The following is a 24956-nucleotide window of genomic DNA, read 5'->3' as shown; positions in this document are numbered from 1 at the left end:
ACACACACCTCTGTGCACAAATTTTGTGCACTGGGCCTCTAGTATCTATACTAATAAAAGAAGAAAATGCTAAGTGATCTTACCTTCACTGCGCCCACAGCCAATCAGAGTATGCAAATTAACACAACAAAGATGGTGGTTAATTTGCATACACTGAGGGAGGGAGGAGTGAAGACTGAAGATAGTATAGAAGGAAGAGGGAGGGAAAGCAGAAAGCAAGGCAGTTATGGGAGGGAAAGTGCGGGTGGTGAAGGTGTGTGGCGGCAGGTGGCAGAAAAGTGTGGGGCAGCAGTGTAAGGAAAAGCATAGGGCAGTGGTGATGGGATGAAAAGCACAGGGTGGGGATGCGGCTGCAGGAGGGAAAGTGTGGGGCGGGGGCAGAGATGGTGGGAGGGAAGGGAATGCACCAGGCGGCAGCGGGAGGGAAAGTGCAGGGCAGTGGTGGTGGTGGGAGTGAAAACGAGGGCGGCTGCAGGAGGAAAGCATAGGGTGGGGGGTGGGGGTGGGAGGTAGAGGCAGCAGGGAAAGCACGAGGGGGGTGGGGGTAGAGGTGGCAGTGGCAGGCGGGAAGTCCGCCGGAAGCCCTTGTAGGAATCTTCCTGCAATGGGCCTCTAGTATATATATAAAATATTCAGCAAGATCTGCCATGAAAAATTTTTTTTAATTAAACATTATTTCCTAAGCAAGATAAACGTAGATCAGACCAATATTTAGAACCCATAATCTCTGAGCAGTAACCCTAAGCTAATGAAAAAAAACGTCCAATTACTAATGGAGAAGTTGGAAGAGCAAGAAATAACTCCTGTTACTGATGGACAGGAGAGAATCTCATTCATTAGATGACTGTGGTACTTGGCATATCTTTCTTGAGTACAAATCCACCCTCTTTTACTTTATCTGGACAGGAGCCTTGGAGGGAATCAATGTAATCAGTTAACTTTGAAAAAGAAGTAGGCCATTATTGCTACAAGCCATAACTATTCTGCAAGGACAATGAAAGCATAGATGATTCATCAATTACAATAATGGTTTCACTTGATTTTTCAGCTTTTGATTTGCTGAAGCCACATGCATTCAGCAGAAATTGGACTTCAAATTTTTAATTTTGATCTTTTCCTGGGCTAGTGATATGCAGTATGATATTCTCTTCTGATTCTAGAATAATAAGAGTAAGCAGTTGCCCCCAGGAAGGCACACATTCATAAGGGTAAACAACTGGTACTCTGTACTGCATTGTGTTGCTAATGTTTTTTGAATATTGTGTTCTAAGAACATTTTAGGCAGATTAGGCCAAGCCATGATGTCTGCTAGGTTAGGTGCATTTTCAACTTAATTTTCAACATGTCTTAATACTTTCAACTTCTTTTTCTAAAAAGAGAGCTAAGAGAATAGGAGAATCGGTAGCAGTTTTGTGTGTAGGAGTTGTTGATCTTTTGTTTTGCTTTTTCTTCACTGTAAACTACATCCGATAAAGAAGCTTCTTTGCCTTAAAAATAAAATGTATTTAATCAAGGCTCCTCAATTCTATTTATTTAGGGGGGTGGGTTAGGAAGATTTGAATATACTACTCTAATTCCTCTTATTACTTTTATGCTACTCCTTCAACTCATCATTTTTAAATATTTTAAATAATGTATTTTCCATACTCAAGTGTTTTATTACATCTTAATTATTATTTTACATTTAAATTAATTAGCTTAAGAAGTTTAAGATTTTTCAAATGTTTATCTAAAGTTCAACAATTCCTTTACTTTTGCATGTTTGTTTTTATTTGATTGATTCAAAGTAAAATATATGCAAATATATTTTCCTAAAAAGAGCATATATTATTCATTTTATTTAATTTCTCTAACTAGACTTATCTCTATATTAGTATGAAGAGATTTTCTGATTTGATTATATATATAAAACCCAGAGACCAGAAGAGCAGAATGACCAGAAGGACTGCAATGACCAGTGGCTATCACGTGCACTGCAGCAGCCAACCAGACTGATCTGGGCCCCAATTACCCATTGCCCTCTGGCCTAGCCACCCATCGGCCCTCAATAGCCTGATTGGGGGAGGGGTCAGCTGCCAACCACCCGCCAGTCCAGCCCAATGGGCCCCGATCAGGGTGGACAGCCGAACCCCACCCAGGCACAAATTTGTGCACTGGGCCCTAGTTATTTAATACTGGAATTCTAATTTTTAAGTGTTTGTAAATTAGTTTCTTTCTTTGTTATTTTTTTTCCTTTTTATACTTTCTCATTGTTTGCTTTTAAATATGTATAATTAAAAAATATGTCTAATTTTTCCAAAAACTACAGAGGTATTATTTTTAGGAAGTAAAACAAGGTTAAAGTATTAGAGCACGCCAATAGTTAAGGGGAAAAAAATAGGAATAAGTTCTAGTAGAAGACTGAAAAGGTACAGGAAAGAAAAGTAGAAGGTAAAACAGGGGGAAAAAACAATGTTTCAGAAATCAATTAAAGAGTAAGCTTGAAATATGATATAAATCAATGGTGTAAAATAAAGGGGTTAAAATATTGAGCTTGCCAAGTCACTGGTGAGAGCAATTGGAACAACAATAATTGGTGCAATAGGCAGAGAAATGGCATATGAAAATTTAATTATTAAGTATAAATTAGTAAGTATACACTGTCAATCCTAAAACATATACTGGTAACAATTAAGTTGTAGCAAGGTTAAATAAAAAGAAATCCTGTAAAATCAACTTATTTACTTTTTTTCTAACAAGGTACTAAAGCATGGATTGAAGTCTTTAGTAAATATAGTTGTCTTGATTTTAACAAAGGAACAAATTTGCATTGGAAAGAATACATTCCTTCTTACAAAATATATTTAGGCTATTCGGCAGGCTGGTTGCAAAATTGCAGATACCCCAGTTTCATTTTAACCCTAAAATTTTGATTCTAGACAATTTCCAAAAAAAAAGTATGTCAAACAAAAATAATGATATTGAGTAGAGTAACTCTACATTATCTATAGAACTTTAAACAAAAGATAACTAATAAAATTTTATCAATGACTAATAAAAACAAATTGTGTTTTCTCCTTATAAAAGTCTTACTTGAACTTTTAATAAGTTAAAAGCTTACTGACTTTTAGATGTTCTATTTCATTTTCTCACGAGAAGTGATGTTAATGAGATGCCAACCAGTAAAGCCATGGGAAAGGGGGGAAATGTAAGATTCTTAGACGAAATTGAAAATAGAACATCACAAACTAGAAATTTTAAAATGCCTACTTATTTATTCTCACAAAAATTTTACCTTCTTTTTTCTCTGCTATCCATGTATTCAATTCTTGTATTGTTGCTTTGTCAATAGATATATGCACTTTAAGTTTATCCAATTCTTCCTGAAGATTCATCCTATGAAAATTAACAAAAGTAATTATTTAAATGAATAATGTAACAAACAAATAAAGGCAGCAGGTTATTTAAAAAATATATGAACTAAACAATACTAAAATAAAAGCAAAAATATATTAGCATTAACAAATCCTAACAATTATAATAGTATTTTAATGAGGACCTGAACATTTAAAAATTGTAAGTTATTTTTAACTTAACCTAAATCAATATATTAAATACGTTAAAAATAGACTATCTGGTTTTTAAAAATCATATATTGAGTTGTCTGACCACTTCCTAACACTCGATATGCTATGTATAACATAATAAAAATGTTAGTTTATACCACTGAAAGCAAAGATAGTAAATCTCTAGATGCCAAGACAAAGAACTCTTACTAGTAAAATGGAATTGACATTCCCTCATGAGAGAGCTGGATCAAATACTGCCCACGGAGACCTCACACCTTGAGACCTGAGTGGGGATAGAAGCTTATGCACAAGGCCCTTCATGACTGATAGATTAGTCTGGGCTAACTGTAGAAAGCTGGGAGACATAATATTGCTGAATAAAAACCTGAATACCAGAACTTGTCTGGTTAGAATTCTATAAAAAAGAGACTTCCTGTTCCAGTCTGAGGGTAGGACAGAGTGAATTATGTGAGATCAGAATGCTAAGTCTCAAATTTGGGCCATATATATTTGCAGAGACCTGACAAATTAATAATAGTGTAAAAATGGGTTTATGGACAGTGTATACTGGAAAGTTCACACTCATCTAATAAGACAAGCTTCCATAATTGAAAGAAAGGATAGGAGAAACACCACCACAAAAAATAATTGTCAAAGAAGTAAGTTTGCAGATAAGAATAAACATATAAATAACTTCAAAGCCATGAATGACAGTCTTCATGAATGACTGTTAAAATCGGTGAAGACACAACAAGAAAATATATAATAGAACAATTAAAACTAATTTTTTATTTAAATTAGAGTTTTTAAAATGTTGAAAAAAAGAAAAAGAGGTGACAAACATATTAAAAAGATCAGGGATTTATGGAACAAAAGAAGACAAATAAAAATAATTATATAAACCTTTATATATAGAAATGCTAAATAAATTAAATTTATTAATAATAATAACATAATTGAAATTTAAAACTTAGTGGGTGAATTAAATATAGACAAAGCTAATGAAAATTGGTAAAATCAAAAACCACACAAAGAAACAAAGAAAAGAAAAACAGTAACCATATAAAGTATGTTGGAATGAGATGTCCAGAAAACACCTAATAAAAATTATTCTAAGAAATATCTGAGAAGATTTGAGGGTGGGGAAACAATATTCCAAAATATGACCACTAAAAATTGAGAAGTGAGGAAAAGTATGAATAGATAGATTAAGAAAAGATAAAAAGAATGCAAACAGGATAAATAAAACTAATCACACTTAGAAACAGTGAAACTGAAAAAGATAATTTTAAAACCCACCAAATTGTAAACAAAAATCAATTAACAACTAAAGAATTTTGGAACGAAAACAGACTTCTCATAAACAAAAAAAAAGCTAAAAGAAAAATAAGTAATATTTTCCACATTCCAAGGTTTACTATTCATGCATCATAGATGAAAGAGCTATTAACAATATAATTTAAGAAAAGAACTCGAAACCATGGAAAGAAACAAAATAGGCAATGATGATGAAATACATTAGTAAATGTATACATGTAACTAAACAGCATTATTATTCAAAGCAATCATAACAGTGAAGTGAAGGTAGATATAAAATAAGTTAGAACTGAAGTTCTGAACAACAAAATGATATAAGAACATGGAAAGGATCCGAGTTAAAACATTTAAAAAATCTTTGCATTCATTGTTGTACCAGGATAGAGGTAGTTATGAACTTCAGACTTTGTCAAGTAAATGGTGTATGCTATAATTTCAAGAAAAAGCATTTCAAGAATGAAAAACAAATATAAAATTTTCAAATGAGAAGAGGTAAAAAAGAGAAATACAGAAAATGTAATCAAACTGAGTTTGGATTAGGTTCCTACTTTGTTTAGCTAACGACATGGAACAAACTGAAGCAAGATGGCCACACAAAGAAAAAGCAGATGTAGCTCATCTCAATTTAGTTTTCCTTGGCTCTCAAATCACTAACCCAGCAGAACAAAGGGCTATAGTTGCTGGTAATGTTATTTCTTGCTTCTTTATTTTATACTTATAGCTTATTCTTTTTTTCACAAATAACTCACACAATCCCTACTTCTAATAAGAAGTATTTATAAACATCAGGGGCCACTTACTCTTAAGTCAAACTAAGTTTCAAGAAACCACATCTTACTGGGTGTTTGGAGGAGGGGCTGACAGAGTCAGTGCCCAGGCATTCCTGAGCCAGATGAATATTGCCCATCTACAAACAACCCACTTAATCTGAGGTTTCAATTTTATATTCTGTTGAGTCTGAGGACCACAATTCAGAGTCTACTACTTACTGAACAAATTATATAAAATGACTATATTTAAATGCTGGACAATAAGCAGCAGAGAACTATGATCTCTGAAAGTTACAAAATCAACAAAGAGTGAAACTGAGGGTCCTTATAACTGATTAAATTTTAAATCCTAGCTCTAGAAATTATCCCCCATCCACTCAGTCTTTTGCCCAGATAATCAGCAACTCTGAGGCAGCAGGAGAGAGTAAACCCAGACATGACTAAGGGTCACATGGTCCAGACCTCTAGGAGGCTAGAATGAACATCTTGACTTAAATTATGTTTCAGTTCCTGAGCCCTAAGGTGGAATGACCCCCTGTTTACTTCCCATAAGACTGTTAGCATAGGTAGCAAGCTAGGTATCAACAAAAAAGAATGGAGCTAGACATCTAATTAAATGGGATTCACTAGGAAGAGACAGCTTCACAGACACCCCAGGGGACAACCACATCCTAAGCCAAAGGGACTAAAGTCCCTGAGTATGCAGAAGCAGGCAGGAGTGAACAGCTTTCCAATCTCCCCAGGAAACAACCAATCTGGTCCTGCAAACCAGGAGGCTGGAGTGGAACCAGCCCAGGGGGGAAATTCCTTTGCTGGGCACATGCACAGTAGAAGCCATGATGGGCAGGGGGAGGTCCTTCCACTAAGCTTATGTGCAGTACAAGTCAGATGACAAAACAGAACTGTGAGGCATGCACATTAGAAGCCAAAATTGGGATCAAAAAGGGGAGAAGGTTAGCCTGAAAAAAAAAAAAAAAAAATCAAATAGGATAATGGCATGGAACCCCAGAAGATCCAGAAAAGAGACTGGGTAGGGGGAGGGGCCAGCACAAGCCTGGGAAGAAAAAGGACAGAGATAGTTTGAAAGAAAACCAACTCTCCCCTAAGGCCAATGTAATATAATCAAAGCTTAACAAAGGCTTTAGGGACTCTTCATAGCAGCCACAGGGGCCTGGTTGTGGCAAGCAAGTAGGAGGAGGATGCGCAGCACCAAAAGCTGGACAGATGGGAACAGAGACTGTGCTGAACTACTAGAGTAGGGGTGTCGAACTCAATCAGAGAAGGGGCCAAAATCTAAAATCCAGCCTAAATCGCGGGCCGAATGGTTTACTGAACAGTCATAAACTGACCGTGTCATAAACTGACAGCGGAGTGCAGTGATGACGGCGCGGTGCGGGCCGCATTGCAAGGCCTGGCGGGCTGGATTTGGCCCGCGGGCCTTGTGTTTGACACATGTGCACTAGAGCCTTGGATGTGAGGCTAATGGCAAGGCAGCTCTGGCTTCTGGTCTCTTCCTGGTTTTGTTGCAGCCCCAGAGGCTGGACTTCTTCTGCAGCAAGACTGAGCTGAGCCACCTGGCCATGGATGAAACATCAGGAACCTGGGGGCAGTCCTCTGTTTCTGCTCCCATAAATCTTGTCACTACATCTCATCCTCCTCTGCATGTATCTTCGAAATGCATTTGCCCCAGTAACAGCTAGGCAGAGGGATGTTGGCAAAGACATGAAGAAATGATTTATTGTATACATCCAACCCAGTGTCTCGAGATATTTGCCCTATATAACCTATAATTTACATGCCTTTGGGGAGGAGGAAGCTACAAGGAAAAAGAGCTAAGGAAATCTACATAAGAATTCTTCTGATGATTATTTGTGGTGTCAAACTAAAGCCCTGCGAAGCCTACCTGGAGCTATGTGTTTTGCTCAATATTTTAGTTCCAGGTCCCAGCATATTTAGAATTAGTGAATGAAAGCACAAACAATACAAAGGGTCATACAGATTTGGTTATATGTAACTAATTTGATAAATCTCCATAGTTTAAAGGCCTATTTATCGATAACATATTGTTTACTTAGCTAAAATTATTTACTTGCTTCCAGGCCCCAATATCTTGAGTGAATTCTAAAAGCCTATCTATAAGTCTTAATTTGCACCATATTCTGAAGCCTTCTACAGATAGATAAAAGGATTATAAAGGACTCTAGCTCAGCAACGAATTAGGTTTTGTGGTAATCTTGTTCTAAAACTCCCTACACTCTTAGTTAAAAATACTTTACAGATGAATTTAGTTTTGAAGACTTCAATCTCACTGGACGAATTTCTTGTCCCTATTTCTGAATCATAAAGTAACAGAGTCAAAGCCTGTTGCCACATAGCCTTGAAATCTATTGTCTGTTAACGAACCCTGATAACTTGTACAACCCTTGATAACTCAGAAATTCTTTGCATTTGGCTTATGATAACCTGTGATGTTACATGGCAGACTGATTTCTCAAGGACAGACATATTTAAATTTTCAACTTATTAGTTCATTTCATTAACTCTTATCTGTGATATTATAGACTGTTTGCCAAAGCCATAAAAATAGTACCTGGGACAACTGGATATTCACAAGCAGAAGAATAAAGTTGGGCCCCTACTTCACACCAAATTTAAAAAAAATAACTAAAAAATAAACTGAAGATATAAATATGAGTTAAATCTACAAAACAAAAAAACATGGGTAAAAATTTTCATAATCTTTGATTTGGTGATGGCTATATAGATATAATGCCCAAACCTTAAGCATAAAAAGAAAGAATAAACTGGACTTCATCCAAATTAAAAACTTTTGTGCATAAAAGGACTATATTAAGAAAGAAAAAAAAAAACTACTGAATGGAAAATAATATTCACAAATGTCTAAGAAAAAGAATATGCAAATAACACTACAAAAAGATATCATTTCATACTCAATAAGATGGCTGTAATTTAAGAGAAAGAAAAAGAAAATAACAAGTATTAACAAAGATGTGGAGAAAGTGGAGTCTTCCCTTAATAGACTGCTGGTGGAAATGTAACACAATATAGCTACTATGAAAACAGTTTGGCAGTTCCTCAAAAAGTAATTATTTGCACATATTTTGGATACTCACACTTATTTTCAGGTAAGAACCAAAAGTGAAGTAGGAAAGAGAGAAAAATAATAAATTATGTTTGAAAATTAAAGCAAAAATTGTAAAATCTAAATAGTTTTCCAATGTATTTAGAGAAAATATTTGAGACAAGTATATAATAAAGGGTGGAGCACACAGGGACAAATATAAAATTAAGGTTTCTACATTCCACCTAAAATCGTAAAATGTTGATACCAGCAGACTGTAATGTTATGTATATATTACACTTTGAGCAAACATTGAAAAACTAACTTAAAGGGATATATTCAAAAACTCTATAGATAAATACAATAAAAAGGAAGAAAAAGAGAAACAGAGGAAACAAAATAACAACATGGCAAAGTTAGTTCTAATATATTAACAATTACATATAATAAAAGGCTAATATGCAAATTGTACCCTAGACTAGGGGTTTGGGCCGGCCCATCAACCACCCGTGGCCCCTCCCCCTCACTGGTCCCACCTTATTGGCCCCTATGGGGGTGAGCTAGCTAGACTTGATCTGTGCATGAATTCATGCACCAGGTCTCTAGTATAGGTATATCAGCATGCAAAAATGTAAGCTACTCTATATACTAGCAAATAATACCATTTAGAATAGCTCCAAAATGAAAATACTGTTTTTTCTACTTTAAAAAAAATTATTAAATTTATTGGGGTGACATTAATTAATAAAATTATATAGGTTTCAAGTATGCAATTCTATAATGCATCATTTCTATATTGTACTGTGTTGTGTTCACCACCCAAAGTCAAGTCTCCTTCTGTCACCCTTTATCCCTCTCTTCCTTTTTCTACCTACCCCAATCCCCTTTCCCTCATAATCACCATACTGCTGTCTGTGTCTATGAATTGTGTTGTTTTTATTTTGTTTAATCCCTTCACCATTTTTAACAAATATCTAACAAAAGTATTAAACATATAGAATCTACATGATAAAACTATAAAACATTGATAAAAGAAATTATAGTAAATTAAGAAATATGCCATATTCATGAAATAGAAGACTCAACATAGTTAATACATCAATTCTCTACAAGCTGGTCAATAGATTTAGCACAATTTAAACTAAGATTCCAACATTATTTTGGTAGCCACAGCTATTTTCCTTACCTATTTTTGTAGTTAAAACTTATATGGGAAAGGAAAGAAAAGCCATAATAATTTTGAAAAAGAATGAAACTACTTGACTCACACTAAGTTTATGACTCCTCAGAAAGCTACAGTAATCAAGACAATGTGGTGTTCACTAAAGTTTAGTGATTAAGATTAATGGAAATAAATAAAATCTGCAGTAGGCTGACAAAAAATATATTCAGTTAATATTTGACAGTTACAAAGGCAATTCATTAGAGAAAAAGCAGTCTTTTCAAAAGTGATGTTCATATTACTGGACAAAAATTTGCAAAAAATATAAAATAAACTTCAACCTATAATTTAACACCTATACAAATATTAACTCAAAATGGAACACAGAGGTAAATATAAAACTTTCAAAGAAAACGTGGGAGAAAAATACTTATTACCTCAAGTCAGAAAAATAGTTAGAGATAACATCAAAACTATGATCCATAAAAGAAAAAAAATTATTAAGTTGAGCATTAAAATGAAAACTTTTGTCATGTAAAAGACACTGTTAAGAGAATGAAAAGGTAATCTAAAGAGTGGGAGAAAATATTTACAAATCACATATTTGATTAAGGACTTATATTAAGACTATATAAAAAAACAAAGATTATTTAATTGATTTAATAATTATCAGCTCTTAATGGGCAAACATTTTGAATAGAAACTCAAATATATATATATATATATATATATATATATATATATATATATATATATATATAGACAGCACATAAGCATGTGAAAAATTATCAATACCATTAGCCATTCAGGAAATGCAAATTAATATCACAATGAGATACCAACGCATTAAAAAAAAAATAATGACAACACTAAATGCTGATGAGAATTAGAGCAACTTGATCCATATGCATCCTGGTGGGAATGAAAAATGGTATAGCCACTCTGGAAAACAATTTGGAAATTTTTTATCCTATGTAATAAAAGAGTAATATGACAATCACTCCAAAACACAAGATGGCTGCGCTCATGTGGTCAAAGATGGCTGCCCCCATGTGGACATAAGATGGCCGCCACAAGATGGCTTGCAGGGGAGGGCAGTTGTGGGCAGTTAGGAGTGACCAGGCCAGGAGAGGAGAGTAGTTGGGGGTGACCAGGATGGCAGAGGAGGGCAGTTGAGGGAGACTAGGCCAGCAAGGGAAGGGAGTTGGGGGCAACCCAGGCCTGTAAGGGAGGGCAGTTGGGAGAAACCACGTCAGCGGGGAAGGGCCGTTGGGGGTGGGGGAGGACCAGGACTACAGGGTAGGATAGTTGGGGGGGACCCAGACCTGCAGAGGAGGAAAGTTGTGGGACAACAGGCCTGCAGTGGAGGAAAGTTGTGGGGGACCCAGGCTGCAGGGGAGGGCAATTGTGGGTGATCAGCCAGCAGAGAGGGCAATTATGGGTGACTGGGCCAGCAGAAAAGGGAAGTTGGGGGAAAGCAGGCCAGCAGGGTAGGGCAGTTTGGGGGGACCAGGCCAGCAGGGGACGGCAGTTTGGGGGGACCAGGCTTTCAGGGGAGGACAGTTGGGGGGATAAGACCTGAAGGGAAGGGCAGTTAGGGGTGACCAGGCTATCAGGGGAGGGCAGTTAGGATTGACTGGACCAACAGGGGAAGGTAGTTGGGGTTGACCAGGCCTGCAGGGGAGGGCAGTATGGGGCAATCGGGCTGACTGGGGAGCAATTAGCCATTGATTAGGCTGGCAGGTAGAATCGGTTAGAGGCAATCAGGCAGAGGCAGGAGAGCAGTTGGGAGCCAACAGTCCTGGATTATGAGCAGGGTGTCCAACAGACCATTTAGGCCCGATCCCTAAACAGGCGGTCAGACATCCCTCAAGGGGTTCCAGATTGGATAGGGTGCTGGTTGGGCTGAGGGATACTCCACTCCCATGCACAAATTTCATGCACCAGACCTCCAGTAGTTATATATGCACTTACCATATATCAGTAATGCAACTAAGAGTATTTCCCTTAAAAAGTCAAAAAGTTATTCTCATGCAAAAACCCATATATAGCACTATTCATAATTAAAATACAAAACAAAACAAAACAAAACAAAACAAAGCAAAACAAAACAAAAAAAACACAGGAAAATATCCAAATGTTCTCCACGATAGAAATAAATTCACTTTGAAACATCCATACAATAGCAATAAAAAGGAACAAGCTGGATGAACCAATATGAATGAATCTCAAAAGCATTTTGCTAAGTGAAAGAAGCCAGTCTCAAAAAGGTGAAGCTTATATAATCCATGCATATGGCATTCTGAAAAAAAGCAAAGCCATTGTGAGGAAGAATAATTCAGTGGTTGCCAGGAGTTAGGGATTTGACTATGACTACAAAAAGGCAGAAAAAAGAAATTTTTTTGAAGTAAAGGAACTAGTTCATATCCTAATAGTGGTTTTACTCAAATCTATTGTATAAATATAAATATAGACATAAATATAAACATAAATATAAATTTATACACTATTTGTTATAACTCATAACACTATATGCTAAAAAAATTCACCTATTATATATAAAATTTTAAAAAGCAAATAAATTATTTCCTCATTATAAACAAAATTTAATGAATAAAATATTTACATTTGTAAGACTTGTTCCACTATAATACTTTTAGTTTTATTTTAACACTAGAGGCCCGGTGCATGAAATTCATGCATGAGGACAGGGGTAGGTCCCTCAGCCTGACCTGGGCCCTCCAATCTGGGAGCCCTCAGGGGATGTCCTACTGACGGCTTAAGCCCTTTCCCCAGAGTTCTCTGCTCTCTGCAGACTTGCCTGCTTGATGCCACTGCAGGCTCTAGTGTAGGGGTGTCGAACTCAATCAGAGAAGGGGCCAAAATCTAAAATCCAGCCTAAATCGTGGGCCAAATGGTTTACTGAACAGTCATAAACTGACAATGTCATAAACTGACAGCGGAGTACAGTGATGACAGCGCGGTGCGGGCCACATTGCAAAGCCTGGCGGGCTGGATTTGGCCCGCGGGCCTTGTGTTTGACACATGTGCTCTAGTGTCTGCTCTCTGCGGGGGCCTGCTTGCCTCTGGCTGCCACAGCCAGGGACAAGCAGGGCCCTGCTGTCTGCTCACTGTGGGGGCCCTTGTGTCTGCTCTTGACGGGGACTTGCTTGCTCCTGGCTGCTACAGCCAGGGGCAAACAGGGCCCTGCTGTCTGCTGTCAGAGAGGGGCCGATTTGTCCCTCACTGCAGGGAGGACTAAAAAGACTGGGGGACTCCAGCAGGGCTGAGAGGACTGGGAACCACCATCTCATGGCTATGGGCATCTCCATATTTGTGACTGAGTGACGGTCAACATGCATATCCATCTTTGTTAGATAGGGTCATATTTCATTTGAACATTTAATACTGAACTTGATTCCAAGGACATTCCTTGAGATTACAAAAGTGTCTAATACTCTTATTTTATTCACCTAGCAGAATACCTGTCACAGAGCAGTAGCTCAAATATACTCATTAACTAAAATAAATGTTTCACAAAATAACTCAACCCTCCCCCCACAAAGCACTACTATATGATTTAAAGTTTATATCAGCTATTTATCATTCTTTAAAGTTTATTAACCCAAGTTTCACTACATTTAACTAAGTTAATACTTACATTTACAAATGGCTATCACAAATGAATTTAAACAGATTTCAGGAAACAAAAATTCCACACTTTTTGTAATGACTCTTAACATTTAATTCAAAGAGCTACCTGTAACATACACACATTGCTGAATGAATAGAATGTTCTAACAGTTCTCTAGCTTTCTTAAACAGGCCTCATTATTTTTTCTTTAGTTCTATTTCATTGATGAATAAACCCCAAATAATAATCCCCACTTATAACTAAACTCTGTCTGGAGTCTTCTTGAATAGACTAGATTTTGCAACTAAGTAAATCAGTTTTCTCACCTAATTCACTTCGTCCAAAATTAACTTTCATTTATGTAGACAAAAATAACACTGAAGATTACCAGAGAATGAATTGGTATGTACTACAATATGGATAAACATTAGGAAAACATTACGCGGAGTGAAAAGAGGTTAGTCACAAAGGAACAAAAGTTATGTAATTTCATTCATATGAAATGTCCAACATAGGAAAATCTATAGACAAAGAAAGTAGATTAGTGGTTACTATTGCTGGTAGGCGGAGGGAATGGTGAGTGGAAGAATTGGGGAGATCACAACTAAATGATGTTGAGATTTTAGGGGGGTGCTTAATGAAAATTTTCTAAAATTTATTGTGATGCACAACTGTTCAAATATACTAAAAGCTATTGAACTATTCACGTTATATAGTGAATTATATGCCTTATGAATTATAACTCAATAGAGCCATTGAAATTATCAGAGAATGTTTCTGGGACAAATTTATAAAATTATTTTCAAGATAAGAGACTACTATTAGCATTGAGAAATTAGCACTAATAGAGTGTAGTACACTTTAAGAGGTAATTGGAAGTATACATTTAAATCCAATATGATCATTTGCTCAAATGTTTACAATTACACAGAAAAAATAGTAATCTAAAGTTAAATGTGGTATTATATAGTATATAAGATTTTTTACTTATAGCTAAGAAAATTCAATATTTAATTATATTATGCCACACATAATGCTATATTCTAGTAATCTAAAAAATATCCAGGCTTTCCCCAAAACTGCATGCTCTGGATATCAAAAATTAACTCTAAATGAGAAAATAGTTAAGTAGCAAAAGAACTAATTATGTTTTTCTATCTCCTTTTTGTTTAAAAAAAAGTACTCTTTTTTTTTCTAAGCTGAATATAATAGCCTGTGAATTATAAGATCAATGAATAAAACTGTATGTTTTCTAAAATATGAGAATCCTTCATCAAGTTTTATACTTACAGCAGCTAAAAGACCTGTGTGAGGGATCAGCATTAAGCCCTAAGGACAGGCAGTGCACAACAAGAAAGAAAGCAATTCCCTAGTGTCTTTTGCAGGTCACTACCAAGGACCATGTTAGCAGATACATACCAGACCCTTAACAGGCAGTTCTGCTGCTACCAGTAATTAGCTTGGACAGCTCTGGCTCCAAGAGTAGCAGCAAGGCTACACCATAATGAGCTCAACTGGGATTAGCAGGACAGGGCAGGGAACCAAGAGAGCTCAGGCATTCTGCACTGCGTATGTATCTAGGAGATCAAACAAGGATGGCTGGCTAGGTTATCCCCTCTCCACCTCATTCCAAAAATGAAGCACGGCAGTGTCTAAAATACAGGCTAATGAAGAGCGACACCTCCAACAGATGAGAGCCACTTTAATTAACACAATCCCTAGATCATATTATATAGTTGCAGCTAGAGCTAGCTAATGTGCAACATGTTATTGCATTATACATATATATTTTACAAACTAGTCCTTTTTAACATTTTTACTGGCCTGAAAAAACATGATTTTATTTCCAAATTTTCTAAGCATTTCTCTCAGGGCCTTTAATTCAAAAAAACTTTCTCCCAAATGTTTATTCTAAGCCCATATTGTAGAAGAAAAAAAAAAGAAGAAGAAGAAAAGAAACTTACTTTTGAATCTTTAGTTCCTGGTTTTCCCTTTTGAAATAGGCCAGTTCATTCCATACAGCATCAGAATCTTCTTGTCGAAGTTGTTGGGGATCTGCTCTCTTTATTTTAAAAATAGGACTGAAATCAGAAAAATAAAGTTGCTTTCTTCCTTAACATATTCAAAATGCAATAAAAATCCATATAAATATTCCCTAAATTTTAAAAATATCTCTTGACCAAACATCTAATTCAAGCTCACTATTTATGGAATGAATTCCCTAAAACCTAAGTACATAGAAATTAAAATCCTGTATCATAATTTCCTAAAACGTTAAACTGTTATTGTGGAAAGCAAACTTTCAAGCAGACACATGATATTACATTTTTCTCATTCATTCTACTAGTAATAAAACATACATTGTAAGATTGTCACAGTTTCTAAAAAAGGCTATAGTCAATCAAGCTATTATCAGTGAATATAAGTAGAAAGTAGTTTTCATACTTCTAGTGACTACTAAAAAGTTAGGTGAGCATCTAAATTATTATATCACTGCTTTACTGACAAGCAATATGAAACATTTTCCATTCTTCAAAAAAAGAAAATTAGATGTGACAATTAGATCTACAAAGCATGCCAAATGCCCTTTATGTTTTCATTTTCTGTACATAAACTCTTCATTTTTATTTTGTAAAAGTGCTGTACTGGCCAATTTAGAAATAGTATTTCTCTATAGAATAGACCAATGTGTACCATCAACACTGCCCTAAAGGAACCTTCTCAAAAAATGAGAGGGAAGTAGATTTTCTGTACTCATTCAGTTCTTTGCCCTTTGTTGATACTGTTAACAGGGGAGTCACTTATGACTAACCAACATCTGAACACCTGTTCAAGAGCAATTGAACTGAGACCTCCAATTCATTCAGCTAAGCTACAGAACAAACTAATGGATAGTAAAGATTTTCAAATTACATACTAAGTTTAATTAGTTTTAAGGTAGTTAACTATATATGTGTGAACTTCACATTTCTCTGTCTTTCAATGAAAACTTACTTTTTGAGTCATAAACATGTAACACCAATATTTTATTTATTTAAAATAGTTTTCAATCAGATAAATATGAACAATGAACAATTTTTGCCTTTATAGCATTTATTAAGCTACACGAATGAAGTAAAAAAATATATATAAGAATTCGTAATTACTTATGCTAATAATTTCTGCAAATGGTAGAAAAACCTGTAATTGCTAGCAAATTTCTGTTTCCATTTATTGTATTCTCTATTTAAAAATTCACAATAAAGATTTAACTAACAAATAATTTCTTTAAAATCAAACAAAAGCCATTAAAACACTTATATGATGCTACTCCATTCCATTTAATATTTAGGGAAATGCCTTTACGAGCTATGTAACTCACATGCCACTGCCTTCTTCCCACTGTTTTAATTGCTCTTTTACTGCCCTGTAGTTGGTCTGTAACATCTGTAGCCTTTCCTTGCGTTTTTCATGGGCATCTCTTAGCTCATCATTTTCTTGGCTCTATAGAACACAAAAAAAACAAGCACACAAGTCTGAAGTAAGTATTAGCATAATGTTACATGTAAAAGGTTTCCTATCAAAATATGAAATTTAGAATAATTTATAAATATGAATGAATTTATACTACTTATGTAATTTAAGAAAAAAGAGTATTCCTAAAGTCACAGGATTGCTTGATAAATTTGACTTTCATTGATTTTTTTTTAAAGCTGATTAAGTAATTTCAAATATTTATTATCAAATTAGTTTTCTCTCCCTGTTGTTAATACATACAAATGTTTATTAAGCCCATATTATAGATGTTTTATTTTTATTTTTCACAAAAGGATTTGTCTATATATTAACCTGATTAGTTTGTTAATTATAAGTGCACATATAAATTATGTAAGTGGCTTTAATATTCTTCAGCCCATGTATTCATGATTAGTCTGTTGCAAGACACAATAATTACACATGAGGAAGAAAATCAGTTTGACCCTATGCTAGGAGTTAGCCTTTTGGGTTGTACCATGAAGAACTAAAATGGAAAAGTTGGATGTACTACTCTTGAAGAGGTCATGAAATGGACAAACAAGCATTACTCAGTTAAACAGTTGTCTTAAATAAAGCACATACGATAAATCTTTATTTTTAGATATAACCACAAAATGAACTTATAAAGGCCAAATTTTCAATTCAGAGGATATATTTATAATACTTATGAACTACGTTTCTCAAAGTAAAGTAAGTAAATTCTTGAGTTTTTTTTACCCTTGAGAATTTCAAATTTGTTTTTTAAGTTCTCATATTTCTGTATGAAGGAACTTATATACTTATTTAGTGAGGTCAAGAGGTACTGTCTAATAGCATAGTGAGGTTAGATAGTAGGCACATGGCAGTCAGAAAGATCTGAATTCCATTCCTGAAGCTTCCTCCTGTTAGCTGCATGCATAATCTTAAGAACAGTATATAAATTAATTCCATTTCTTTTTCTGTAAAATATACAAGGACAGAGATTTAAACTATGATGACTAAATTAAATGAGCACTGTGATTGCTCTACAGGGGCACAAAGCATAACTCAGCTTCCTTATGGCTCTTATCATTTGGAAGCCAAATTCACTGTTTTCCTTGACTATCTATTTCTCTTATCAATAGTAAGATAATATCTAGTTTGCATTATTTTATTGCAATTCTACCTTTTTCATTCTACTCTAAATAAATGTCTAGGAGGATAACTTCAGTAATTCTATTAAATAGTTATTAGAAGTATTTGAATCATTTGTGTACCAAGTGCTAAAAAGTAACATGGTTCATATCATAGTTAAAAATCCCAGCTTCTGAATTCATTTTTGTTCATTTCAACCTAAGACCAATATTTTAAGAGCCTAAATACAGGGTGTTAAGTGCTGATAGGAGTTGAAGTCCTTTAGCCTCCCATCACTCTGCCTGTCCCCTTTGGGGCTTCACCACATTATTCTCTTTGTCCAGTTACTATGGATATATGAATATACCATACATTCTTTGGTTGCTCTCTTCTAGTCCTTCCCAAACTCCTTCCCTCTGAGATCTGTCAGTCTGTACCATTTATCCATGACTCTAGTCCTATTTTGTTTGTCAGTTTATTTTGTTCTTTAGATTCCACATATAAGTGAGATCATGTGATAGCTGTCTTTCTCTGACTAGCTTATTTTGCTTAGCATAATAATCTCCAGGTCTACTCAGGCTGTCGAGACCAATAAAAACTTCTTTTTTATAGCCAAGTAGTATTCCATTATGTAAATGTACCACAGCTTTTTTATCCTAGAATGTTTATATAATTCTTATAAAATTATTAAAATCTAAACTATTTAAAATGAAATCAAGTTAGAGATCTGATCAATTAATTTCATGGACATAATATATAATAATTATTTTAACTAAAGGTTCATCCATTAATTTGTGCTTTGATAATGCTAATATTCAACTGTAATACATGGGTTAAATTAATCCTACAGACTATTGTTCCTTTATCCTACTTCAAAACAGACAGTAAAGTCCTGGCCAGGTAGTTCAGTCGGTTGGAGCATCATCCGGTACAGCAAAAGGTTGCAGGTTCAATTCCCAGTCAGGGCACATACCTAGGTTGCAGGTTCAATCCCGGGTCAGGGAGCATATGGGAAGCAACCAATCAATGTTTCTTTCACACACTGATTGTTTTTTTCTTGCTTTCTCTCTCAAAAATCAATAAACACATCCTCAGGTAAGGATTAAAAAATGTTATATAAATATAGCCTAGTTAGCTAGATAGATTATATAGAGTTCAAATAAAAGTTTTTCTTATTTTGCTGTAAGAACAGATATATATCAGTCAAAAGTTTTATATATCTCAAAATAAATGTTTATAAAGAATCATCAAAAATTTTTATAATATTCTAAAAATATAAGTTAAGTGTAGTTTGAATTATGATTATTTAGGTCCCATTTTTACTTATAATAGCTTACGTCAAAACAACTGCAGTTCAGTTGGGAATTATTACCCCCAAAGTTTTTTGTTTTGTTTTTTTAACAAAATCAAGTATAAGGAATAAAAAATGTATGTAACATCACTAATTACTACATTTTCCTAAGAGAACACACAAAAACATGAAATGGACAGTCAATGAATTAGATCCACTTATTAGATCATTCAATAAAACATTTGCTGAGTACCTTTTATGTATTTTGCAATTAAACTAGCTAAACTAGAGGCTCCAACTTCTATTTTTAACTTCTATGTACAAACAAGTCTAAACAACATTCAAAAATAGGAAAGTTGTATCAACTGACTTTCTTCAATGATATATGCAATTCTACTTTGAGTTCATAAGAACAGGATTCTTAATCTAATCTTCCAGTTGAAGAAAGGCTCCTTGACAGGCATAAGACAAACTGGGAGTATAAACACTGTTAATGAAACATTGGCTCAATCTTCAGGGAAAGAGAGTAAGATTTATAAAATGCAAGTACTCCATGGATTTTTAATTTCAGCAGAATATATAAAGTTATAAATATGAAAGCATTAAAAGAATAAAACATAAACTATAATCAGAAGACATATTGATGTTATTAAATGGCATAAAAAAGTACTAAAGGAATCAAGTTGCCAAATGCATGAAAGTTAGTAGAGCAGAGATTCATGGCGTTAGTGATCTCAAGGATAGTATGAATTTCATACAGCTCTAATGCATTGCTTTCCAAATTATAGTTTGTAAGTTGTCAGTTCACTACATTCATGAAGTCAGGATTTGAAACTGGATGGGGTTTTTGTAATAGGTTTCATTGCTTCTATTACTGTTGGCTTTTTTATGATATTACATCACTGGTTACCTATCTTGAAAACTTGTACAACTAGCCACAAAAGAAAACTGAGCAAGAGAGTGTGTTAATATTTTTACAAAACTCAAAATTAGTATTAAAATAATATTCATGATTTAGGGCTGATCTAATAAAGACAATCATTTCAATGTATCAAAGTGTATATACGTAAATTAAAAAGCACCCTGGGCCCAATCATTCTCCTTAGAATTGCTTTACAATATAGGTTTTGTTTACCCACTTCTTTTGTTATATGCACTTGAATTACAGAACCCATTTTTTGCAACTCCTTTACTTCTTTAAAATAAGAAATTTTTCCCTACTAAATGATGACATGCAAAAAAAAATTATTGCTCCCATTTTTGCCTTATCTTGCTAATGTGTGACAGAAAACATACATTTAAAATTCATGATTATCATAAACTTGAAAAAGGAATATAGAAAAAGTATAGATGAAAAATAAATGGTCTGAAAATCAATGTTACTTTGAAAAATAAACTTGAGACTTCATGCAAGAGACCTGTTATTAGATAAAAGAAATGAGGAAATAAATTAGTAGAATGCTACTGAGACTTTCTGAAATAAGAAATTAAAGAGGTAGAGGAAGATAGCTTTAAAAATATCCCAAAGGCAAGGGTTACAGAATACTGGGGGCAAATGAGTGGATATCTGCTACAACTAAAGGGGATATTTTATGGTTCATTTTATATGGCAACTTCATTGCCTAGATATTTAGTTAGTTAATAATTATTTTGGGGTGTATCTGTGAGGATGTTTATGCATGAAATTAAAATTTAAACTAGCAAAGTAAAAAAGCAGATTGCTCTGCCCGGCCGATATTGCCTAATGGTTGAGCATCAACCTATGAACCAAGAGATCACGGTTCCATTCCGGCTCAGGGCACATGCCTGGGTTGTGGGCTTGATCCCCAGTGTGGGGCATGCAGGAGGCAGCCAATCAATGATTCTCTCTCATCATTTATGTTTCTGTCTCTGTGTGTCTCTCTGAAATCAATTAATATATATATATATATATATATATATATATATATATATATATATATATATGTATTTTTTTTTTTTTAATTGCCCTTTGTAATGTGATGGGCTTCATCCAATCCATAGAATAAGATGCTGAGTAAGAAAGATTTCTTTCTCTCTGGGTGGGGACTGGAACTTATACCATCATCTCTCCTGATTCTTAGGACTTTGGATAAGACCAGACCCCATTGGCTTTCCTGGATCTCCAGCTTAATGACTGTAGATCTTGGACTTCTCAGACTTCAGAATAACATGAGCCAACTCTTTATAGTAAATCAATGTCTCTCTCTTCATACATAACATCTCTATCTTTTAGAATAATGATGTCTCATTCAAGAAGATTAAAGGGTTATAACCTATTGGTTTTGTTTCTCTGAAGAATCCAGAATAATATAGGATAGAAGCCGTGGTATGTGAATTTCAAGAACTATGCAAGAGGAAAATGATAAACTGACTTCCTAAACATGCCCATATGCTGGAAACCAATCACTGTTAAACTAATAGAGAGATGTGGACAGGAAGCCCTGAAGGCTGGTCAACAACCTTAATTGCTTTAACCACTCACTGTTGAGCAGAGCAGCCTCTACCTGTTTGTCTTATGTAAATTTCTATTATTTCCTGCCTAAGGACTATGGGTGTTTCCCATAGTTTCAATTAAAGGGATAGCAAGGCCAGAGCAGAGAGTAGTCCTCCCACTAGAGGTGGGCTCCCTCCTGGCTCCCAATATCGCCAAATTAATACTTTTCTAGTCTCTTTTCATTTGTGTGTGGCCTTCTCCAGAACCTGATTCAGAACCCGAACCCTGAACCGCACATGATGTGAAAGGGGTTCCTACACCCATATATCCTCTAATACCCAAATGTCGACACTAAAACAGTAGATTTATCTAATCATTCAGCATGTTCTTATCTAGAGAAAGGATCTTAGTGATTGAAAGTCATCTTTTCTCCTATTGTACAAGTGACTAGCACTTTGCTTGGCTAACTGTATTTTTTATTAAGTTCTGGAGTAAACAGATAAATAGGCAAATAACTCCAGGCAAACAAAATTAAGTAGGCTAACTGCTAACAAACTGAGGTCATAATCATATTATTTTATTTTGGGCAGAAAAAAATAGATAATAATTTTCCTTTATTTGAGAATAGTTTAACTCTGAATAAATAGAAATTAATACAATGTTTAGTGAAAAGGTAAAAAAATTACTAATTGTACCTCTAAACCACATTTTGTTCTAGGCCAGTGGTAGCAAACCGTGGCTCGTGAGCCACATGCGGCTCTTTGAGTGTGGCTCTTCCAAAAATACCACGTGCGGGCACACACATACAGTGTGATTGAAACTTCATGGGCCATGCACAGAAGTCGGCTTTCGGCTCTCAAAAAGAAATTTCAATTGTTGTACTGTTGATATTTGGCTCTGTTGACTAATGAGTTTGTCAACCATTGTTCTAGATTATACATAATGTAAATCAAACTTTTTTCTCCCTAAGAGTAATCTATATTATATGCAAAGTATCTAAGCTTTAAATGTGTTAGACTAATCATGTGTAAATTGGGCTCGTCACAGAATATCATAAAACTATTTGAGAATCAATTAAGTGGCAAAATCTCAAATAGAGCAGGCCTTCAGGTAGTTGTAAATGAAAATGACAAGATTAGCCATATTAAAATCTCAGAAAAATAAAAGTCCTCAATTAACATTGGTTCAATATGCACAACCAACTTCTCTGAGAAATAGAATTCAGAGTATAACTTAGAAAATACAAACTTGCAAAGATAAACTGAAAGGTATATACTTCTTAAACATTGGTAGAATGCCAATTCTAATGTCAAATATTCTAAAACAAATTCAATTGAAATGGAAAAATAGTGTATATTTATTTACCATTTTGACTATGTAATGTTTCTATAAAAGATACTAAGTGGCCTGAGCTAGGTTGTATAGTTTCTAACTCACTTGTCTTTTTGTTTATCTTATATAAAAAAGCACAAGAAATTGATTTTTAGTTGCTATAGTTCTATTTTTTCCTCTGAGAAACTATAATAAATGTATTTCCAATATTAAGCCAAAATATTCCCAAATAATTTTAAAGTGATAGTTTTCAAATAGCATTTTTTATTACTTTATGATCCTCAGAAATCTTAAAACAAGACCAACTGATCACACATTTTTATACATATATTTAAATTCAGGGAAGATAAATGATAAGCAGTAATTTGTGAAATGAATGTTTACTTTCTATATCTTTACCTTTGTAAGGTTATTACTAAAGGAATGATTTAATGTTCACCTTTAGTTGTAGTGCCTTCTCTAAGTTTTCAATCTTTCTTTCAGCTTTTCTCAGTTTCCTTAGCTCCTCTGAGTCTGTGAAAGATCTCTTTGGGGACAAAGACCTTGAACGTTTCACAGGTGGTTCCTGGAGAATAAAACAAGGACATGGTTGAACTAGTTGGAACACTGGATTATGAAAGACATGCAAAATTCAAGAACATGTAATTTTGAATACTAATAATGAATTATAAAAAAAAAAAATCCTGCATGGAATACCGGAGAAATAACAAGCAGAATTACCACAGTGCTACTGCTAAAGGTTTCTCTGTGACTCGTTAATGAGAATATTCATTTACATTTACATTGTTTCTTTCAGAATAATGATGTCCCATTAGGGAAGACTAAAGGGTTATAGACTCAGAAATGCAAGAAACCTCATTACAAAGGAGGGGATAGAGGCTGGTCTAATTGCTCTACAAGGGTCCAAGGTTACACTTGATAGGACAACCAGAAACAAGAGGGAAAAGATTTTTTTCCCCTTTGAAATAGTTTAACACACTGTGAAGTTGAAGGAACAATATGCTTGAGGAATATAAATACAACAGACAGTAGATCTTATACCGTAATGACCATATGGTCATTAACTATAATGTGGCTAACTAGAGACATGAATGTGTGTTTATATTATGTACAGCTTCATATACCAATCTGGAGAAGGAATGTGTAAAAGCAACTATTAAGCTGAGCAACATATTGTTCAAACTTACTGAATATCCTTATGAAAGAAAAAAAATTTGTTAAAAATATGCCTCTTATTTTCTTGACTTTTGTTAAAAGCAATGAAACAGCAAGTCAATGCATTTTTAAACTTCAGCAATAAAGCAAGTAACCAAATTAGGTCCTATAATGTTTTCTTTCAATTTTAGGAATATCTCATTTCACTTAAATAATGCTCACTGCCATGAAAGCACTCGAAATTGCAAGAAACATAAAATACAGTTATGCTTAAATAAAAAAAGTACATAATCATACATATATACATAAAGTTCATTTTTTCTAAAAATTACTAACATTAGAGGGAATAAATAAAAGTACCACAAAAACCTGGATCTAATTTTAAATGCTTTCTTTATTCAGATAATTTGTTCTACTCAGGAAAAACTGAAAAGAACAAAAAACAATTATCTTAAAATCATGGCTTACTACTTAATAAAAACATTATTTTCTATTGCTGAACTAACAAGTATGAGAGAGATATGTCTAAAACTTATTTTTAGGGAAATGTTATTTCAATTTTGTCTAGAAGTAACATATTTACAATGTGATATTATGAAGTT

At 34.4% G+C, this 24956-nt stretch overlaps 1 protein-coding gene across 4 annotated transcripts in view; it reads right to left on the bottom strand.

The window, feature by feature from the left end:
* Positions 1–24956, bottom strand: part of CNTLN (centlein) — a 220199-nt gene that overhangs the window by 78818 nt on the left and 116425 nt on the right. For all 4 annotated transcript variants that reach the window (XM_084898075.1, XM_084898077.1, XM_084898076.1 and 1 more), the window contains 4 exons: positions 23639–23764; positions 16875–16996; positions 15478–15594; positions 3275–3375 (listed from right to left, as the gene is read on the bottom strand). In XM_084898075.1, the coding sequence (XP_084754201.1) occupies positions 3275–3375; positions 15478–15594; positions 16875–16996; positions 23639–23764 (466 nt within the window). The remainder of the gene's footprint in view (positions 1–3274; positions 3376–15477; positions 15595–16874; positions 16997–23638; positions 23765–24956) is intronic.

This window comes from Pipistrellus hanaki (genome assembly GCF_964339955.1).
Source record: "Pipistrellus hanaki genome assembly, chromosome: 11".
Taxonomy (NCBI): Eukaryota; Metazoa; Chordata; class Mammalia; order Chiroptera; family Vespertilionidae; genus Pipistrellus; species Pipistrellus hanaki.
This window is presented reverse-complemented; position numbering and strand designations above follow the sequence as displayed.